The sequence below is a fragment of the Alligator sinensis genome, unplaced genomic scaffold, assembly GCF_000455745.1.
Source record: "Alligator sinensis unplaced genomic scaffold, ASM45574v1 scaffold444_1, whole genome shotgun sequence".
Lineage (NCBI taxonomy): Eukaryota > Metazoa > Chordata > Crocodylia > Alligatoridae > Alligator > Alligator sinensis.
The window spans coordinates 3823060-3829638 of record NW_005841886.1 but is presented as its reverse complement, the minus strand read 5'-3'; the positions used below and the strand labels follow the sequence as shown (position 1 = coordinate 3829638).

The following is a 6579-nucleotide window of genomic DNA, read 5'->3' as shown; positions in this document are numbered from 1 at the left end:
ATTCCTGGAGGCAGACAGCATGGGGAGGGCTGGGAGGAATCCAAAAAGGGCCCAGCACATGGAGATGCTGCCCATCTCCCTCACTAACCCTCTGGGCCTTCCCCTCGGCCTTGCAGGTGCTGGGCAAGGTGAACCTCCCTGCTGATCTGGGCCTGGTGACTGGCATCAAGGGCCTGGGCCACAAGCAGCAGCAGCAGATCCAGCTGATAGTCCAGCTGCTCAGCCGCCTGCCTCCAGAGTCCTCTGCGGTCATCACCTCCGCCCACACATTGCTTGCCGAGCTCTTCAGCTACAAAGGTGAGAGCATCCCCCAGGGGCCATGGCATGGCAGCACAGCCTGAACCCTGGGATTTAGAGCTGCCTCTGGGCATGGGGTGGGGTGGGAAGCTCTGGACTGGGCGAGCTGAGACTGTTGTGGAATTGACCCCAGGTGCCCAGACAGAGCTAGGAAATGTAGTGGGAACCCAAATGCTGCCATGCCAACCAAAGGCTTGGTCTTGCCTCCTCTCTCCTGCCCCAGCTGGGCAATAACAGTAACTCTGTAGCATGGTAGGAGTGTGGCAATCCCAGGCCTCAGGTCTTTGCAAATTGGGGTCAGGATGGGGATTTTTTCCCCTCACAAACTCCTGCGTTCTGGGGCTGGGCCATCCCCCTCTGAGGCCCTGGGTCATTGGCCATAGCTTAGGCTGGGAGTTTTGACTGGCAGTGCTGATGCTCCTGCTGGTACAAGCAGCCCTGAGGTTCTGTGCTGGAGTGCCTTGCTCTCCTGCTCTTTGCCACATCTGGGGTGAGCAGGGGTTTGGCACAGACTGGGGGCTTCTGCCTTTCTCTGTAATGCAGAGCAGAGCCTTCCTCCTGGGATCTTCCAAGCACGCACTCCCCAGTGCCTTCCCCATCGCTGCAAGCAGGGCATTGGTGGTGCCCTCTCTCCCTGCTTGTACCAGTGTGTTCCTGGTGTTTCAGATTCTGTGCCTGGTAGCTGCAGGGGAGGGCTTGACATGGCAATTTTTGGGAACTCTTGGGTGGAAGTTTGCCTGTCAATGCAGCGGTCCACAGTCCATGGCCCAGGAGGCCCCTCCCCTTCCTAGTGCCTATGTCCCCGCACCAGGTGCGGGAACCCTGTTCCAGAGCACTGAGCGTATACTCCAGGCCAAGAGTTTGGACGAGGTGGACCAGGATCGCCTCATCACCTTGATCAACACAGCTTTTGGGAGGACACTGCGAGGGGACTACCTGGCCTCCCTGCAGCCCAGGCTGCATTCCATCTACTTCTCTGAGGGGTAAGGGCCAGCCTTTGCCTCCCTGCTGGGTGGGAGGGTGCGGCTACAGGATATTCAGACAGGACAGGAGAGGTCTCAATTCAGCCACTTCTGGGGACAAGTGAGGGCAGCCCCTGTGGTGCTGAAAGGCCCTAGCAGACAGATAGACACAGGGATCCCCACCCCACCCCGTGGTCCTAGGGAACTTAGGGCATTCCCTGCCTGCTCTTTGCTTCCTGAATCCACTTACAGTCATTAGGGCAAGGGGTGCCTCACCCCCTAAGTACATCACCTTGCATGTGGGGCCTCAGTCTCAGCAAGGGCCTCCAGGCAGCACTGAGAGAACGGAGCCAGGGCTGAGAGATGCACTTGTAGCAAGGGGCAAGATCCAGGCATCACAGCTGGCCTGGCTCTGCCCATCCAGCCGGATCCAAACCCTTGGGCCACTTGGACACTTGGTCGATAGCAAGGATTTCCCAGACTAAAGTGTGAGTTCCTGCAGCTCTTACACACCCCCCACAGCACCACTGGCTAGCAGGTCCATAGCAGGGCAGAGCTGGCAAGGGGTGGGGTGGAGGGAGTGATCAACAGCCTCTTTGCAGACCAGGAAAGGGAAAAGGCACATGCTTGCTGCTACCTCTACCCCTGCCCCTGTCTTAGGGTGGGCTGGGAATGCCATGGCCCCATCTGACTTAGCCAGCCCTCACCCTGCAGTTACAATGCAGCTGCCATTGTCACGGAGGAGTCAGTGCTGGGCAGCACGCCCTACCTGGACAAGTTTGTGGTCAGCGCTAGCAAGAAGGGCCAGGGCTGTGGGCAAGCACTGTGGGAGTGCATCCGGCAGGACCTCCATGTCCTCTTCTGGAGATCTCGTATCACCAACCGTATTAACCCCTGGTAAGTGGAGCATTGGGGACCTCAGCCCAGTCCTGGCACCCACAGAAGGGTCTCTGCAGGGTATGCTACCTCTTAGGGATGACAGCAGAGCTACAATGGTGCCTTGGGCTCTGATTTTACATGCCCTGGACCTGGCTTGGGACCCACTACCCCCACAACCCCCTTTTTTCCAGCTCTGGGTAGCCCAGCACCCACTTTTGCTTGTGTCCCTCAGTCCTGTCTTGAAGGCCCCATCCCTCTCTTGGACTTCCCATGATGTCACTCCCAACACAAAGCCACCAGCCCTTCCTTCTGAGGCTTCCAGTACACAGCTCTACCAATGCCCCTTGGTCCTCCCCCGATGGTCTACACTGCTCTGCTCTGCCTGTGCATCGCAGGACAGACCCCACCCCACCTCCAGTTATACCAAACCTGTGCTACGCTCATGTATTTGCACCTGGCTCCTCCCTCCCACTCCCCCAGGTTCCTACCCCCCTACAGATTACCTTTGCCCCTGGCCTACAGTCCCTTCTGCTATCCTGCTAGTGACAAGCGTGCTGCCAAGTTAAATTAATCAATGCCCATGCCTAGCTTGGATGCTGTAAGTGCCTAGTGCAATATACTGGGGCCCACTCTGACCTTCCCCTATCTCGAAAAAAAAAGGCTGCACTTGCTGCTCTAGGGAACCGTAGAGCTTTGGGAGCAAGCATTCACTCTGTCCCCACCAGGTATTTCAAGCACAGTGATGGGAGCTTCTCCCACTGCCAGTGGATTTTCTTCTGGTTTGGGCTGTCTGATCTCCGGGACTCCTATGAGCTGGTGAGCCACGCACAAGCCATCCCAGACTCCTTCTGCAAACCCCAGCACAGCACACCAGCCTGAGTGGAGCTAGACAGGGGGCAACCCTTTGCAAACCAAAGGAGGTGGAGAAGGAACAGAGCCCATATTGGGGAGCTAGGCACAGAGCAGCTTCCTGTAGCTTCCCAAAGGGATGATCAACAAGGAGACCCCAAACCAGACCACGCTAACCCTCCCAGTGACCTCAGCCATGTCGCTCCCCAGCTCTGTGCCTGGTTCCCCACACTTAAAACCAGACCTGCCTCAGAAGGGACCGTGAGGCTTCATTAACGATCATGTGCAGTGATATCCTCATCTCAAATCCTATAGAAGAGCTAGTCTTTGTCCCCCCTACATGTGCATCTCCAGGAAAGCTGTTCAGTCTGTGCGGAGCTCTCTATGCAGTGTGCAGAAGAACTGATCAAGTAGAAAAGCTTTCCACAGCATTTTGGCTTCCTTTCCAAGACGTCTCACTGTTCTGCTGCTTCTAAGGCTTGGATGGTCAGCCCTGTCTCCTTGCCTTGTTCTTACTAGTATGGAAAGCTGCTCTGAAACAACGCTGAGCTTCAGACACCAGCCAGAGAATTCATAAGAGGATAGGCACTGAACTGTCCCTGGAGCCTTCCCCCCTCCTCTTTTAAGCTCTTGGGAAGGCCCAGCTATAAACATCACAGACCAAGAGCAGCATTTTCAAAAGAAGCCACGTGACTCAGCAGTCACGGGGCAGTTTCCTGCAGTGATGAGGGGTCTCAGGGGCACTTGGGCTTCTAACAGCATAAGCAACTTTGGAAAGTACAAGTCAAATCATTTTGAAAATCTTGCCCCTGATCCCAAACAGCCTCATTCCTCCCCAGCATCCACAACAGTGAAACAATTAGCCAGCAAGCCTGTATTTCCCTATTTGTCACAAAATCCCAGAGACCTCTCTCTGGCTAAGTAAAAGAGCAGCAAGTCTAAGAGCATCTATGAGCATCAGCAAGTCTCCAAAGCAGGAGCTCAAGCTAGCCTGGTTAGGTACCATGACTGTGCATTGCACCCTTGACATACTATTAGACCCTCAGAGGAGGTGTTCAGGGATCCAGGAGACTGGGATGAAAGCCCCAGGTGCTATGATACAGCCAGCTGATCAGGCCCATGATAAAAGGGTAGGGCAAGTGGAAAGGAGGGTGGGAGATGCTTATACATACAGGGGAGAGACAGTGGATTGGGACAGGACACCCCAGCCCCATTCCTGGCTTAGCTCTAAATCCTGAACATGACCTAGGGTGAGAGCTCCTGGGACCTGAGGAAGTCACTTCACCTCTATGGGTCCCTGTTGTGTAAAATGGGGTGATTATCTGCATTTAAAAGGAGCTGCTAGAGGTGTAGTGCCACAGCAGTACCCCCAGGGCAGAGCAGGGATGAGGGAGAGACAAAGGTCATCCCAGCAACAGTTTGGCAATAGAACAAGCTCCATAACCAGACTAAGCTAAATCAGCTAAAGCAGGGCTGTCCAACTTCCAGCCCACAGGCCGCTGAAGCCCACAATTGTAGTGATCTGCAGCTCTCAGGCTCTCTCTCCCCAGCTCCAGCTGCTGGATGTCCAGGCTCCCCTTCTCCAGCTTTCAATTCCTGTCCCTGCCCGAGGAGCTTGCAGTTGGGGAGATGATGGCCATGGCCCCTGCTGGTGCAGCCTGTCCCCACATTCACCCCAGCAACTAAGAAAGCCCTGAGCTGAAGGATTGTTTTGCTGGAATGACCTACATGACAACTTATATCAACAGAACTAAGCCAGGGAGGGGCAGGGTGTGTAGAACACAGATAAGGTGTGCAAACCAAGCCCATTTATCTGGGCCTCAGTTTCCAACCTGGGCTGTGCCCTGCCTCATGGAGGGACTGAGAGAAACCAATAAATCATCCTTGTGAGGGGCCAGGCACTCCCAGGAACATTTAACATATCTGAATATCAGGCTTCCAGGTTAAGAAGTGCTGCTTATCCAACTCTCCTGATCACCTTCCTACTGGCAATGTAAAAAAGGCCTGGCTTCCAGGTTTTAGAGGAGAAAAGTGACTGAAGTGTCTTCTGTTATTGGAGGTGGGGGAGGGGGGGCATATAGGAAATAGAGGGGAAGGAGGGCCAATTGTTAGGGTACTGGAAGACACAGGGTCAATTCCCTGCTCTGCTACAGATTGCCTGTGGGACCTTGGGCACTACACCCGTCTCTCAGTTTGCGATCAGTAAAGCACAACAAGAGCCCTGCCCTGCCCCCTAGGGGTGGTGTGGGGATAAATGCCTTAAAGATTAGGAGGTGTTCAAATATGAAGGTAACAGCAACTGCTGAAGCAGCCACGGTGAACAGACACACGGGGCTTGGTTACACAAAGGTAAAACAACAGATGGAGAAAAATAAGAGCCTGAGGGGCAGAGTTAAAAGACTTTTCTCATTTAATTATCAAAAACAGGCAATGAAGAAAGTGGCTTAAAAGCAGGGAAGACTCAAGAACAAGTGAAAGTAGGCAGCTTTATCTGTGAAGTGGGGAATATTCAAGGAGTTACAACACTGGCGAGCTCTCCACCAACCCACCAGGCATGAGGAGCTGCACAGATCCAGTGTGCACATGGCCCCCCTGTGGGGTCAAGCTCTGGAAACCCAGGATAGCACAGGATGGAACAAACCTGGCTGCAGGTTAAATTTTCTTTCAGCATCGCATCAGGTCATAACATGTGGCACTGCCTCCCAGCCTGCCCTGAAAGCCAATGAGGGCTGAAGGAAGAGCATGGCACAGGATCCTCATGGGGATTTGGGGGAGATTTTCCCCAAGGTCTGTGCTGGAGTGTTCAAGGAATGGCACCATGCTGGGGGTAGCAAGCTGCTCCACTGTCTTCCAGGCTTTCAGTAGGCACAATAAAAGCAGCCCTGGGTGACTCCTACAGCCCTTTCCTCCACTGCACCCTGCTACAAGAAGAGCAGGCAGAGAAGAAATCCTCACACCAGCTCCAAGGACAGTGTTGAGGACAGTGTGGTGGGAGGTCATGCCCTGCTTCCCCTAGAAAGCGCTTTTAGAGCTACTGATGGACAGCGCTACATGAAGCTAGGTAATGTTAATATTACTCTTCTGCCATGAAGGTAATCAGCCTCTGGAAACACACAAGTGATAGCACCCCAACACCCACTACTGGCAAAGGCACAGAGTTCAGCAGACTAGGAAGACAGCTTTGATATCTATATCCAGTCTGTCACTGGCTTTTCCAACAGCCCAGCTACTGACTCTCCACACAGATGCCAAAGCCTAACGGATGTTCTTCTGCTTTCAAAGGCAGGATTACATCCCTCAGATCAACCCAATTAGCTCATCTGACTCCTTCCTTCAGGGGTTTCAAGCAGAAGCTGGACAAGCATCTGTGCAAAGGCCTGCAGGAGGCAACCCTAGCAGTCATGTCCAACTCTGTGATTCTATGACCAGGAAGAATCTACATCAGCTTCTACGCCAGCTATGAGCTGCCCTATGCCTGCTGCTATATGGAGCCAAAACAGCGGTCCTGCTAGGCTGTGCTCAAAACCTTGAAAAAAAAGAAATGGTGAGATCTGACTGGGACCATGCAGGAGGCAGGACCCAGCAAGTCTCT

General features: G+C 53.8%; 1 protein-coding gene across 1 annotated transcript in view; it reads left to right on the top strand.

Moving 5' to 3' along the window:
• Positions 1-3017, top strand: part of NAGS (N-acetylglutamate synthase) — a 5102-nt gene extending 2085 nt beyond the window's left edge. The window contains exons 4-7 of the mRNA XM_006017882.1: positions 117-297; positions 1109-1280; positions 1974-2156; positions 2864-3017. Coding sequence (XP_006017944.1) covers positions 117-297; positions 1109-1280; positions 1974-2156; positions 2864-3017 — 690 coding nt within the window. The remainder of the gene's footprint in view (positions 1-116; positions 298-1108; positions 1281-1973; positions 2157-2863) is intronic.
• The last annotated feature ends 3562 nt before the right edge of the window (positions 3018-6579 follow it).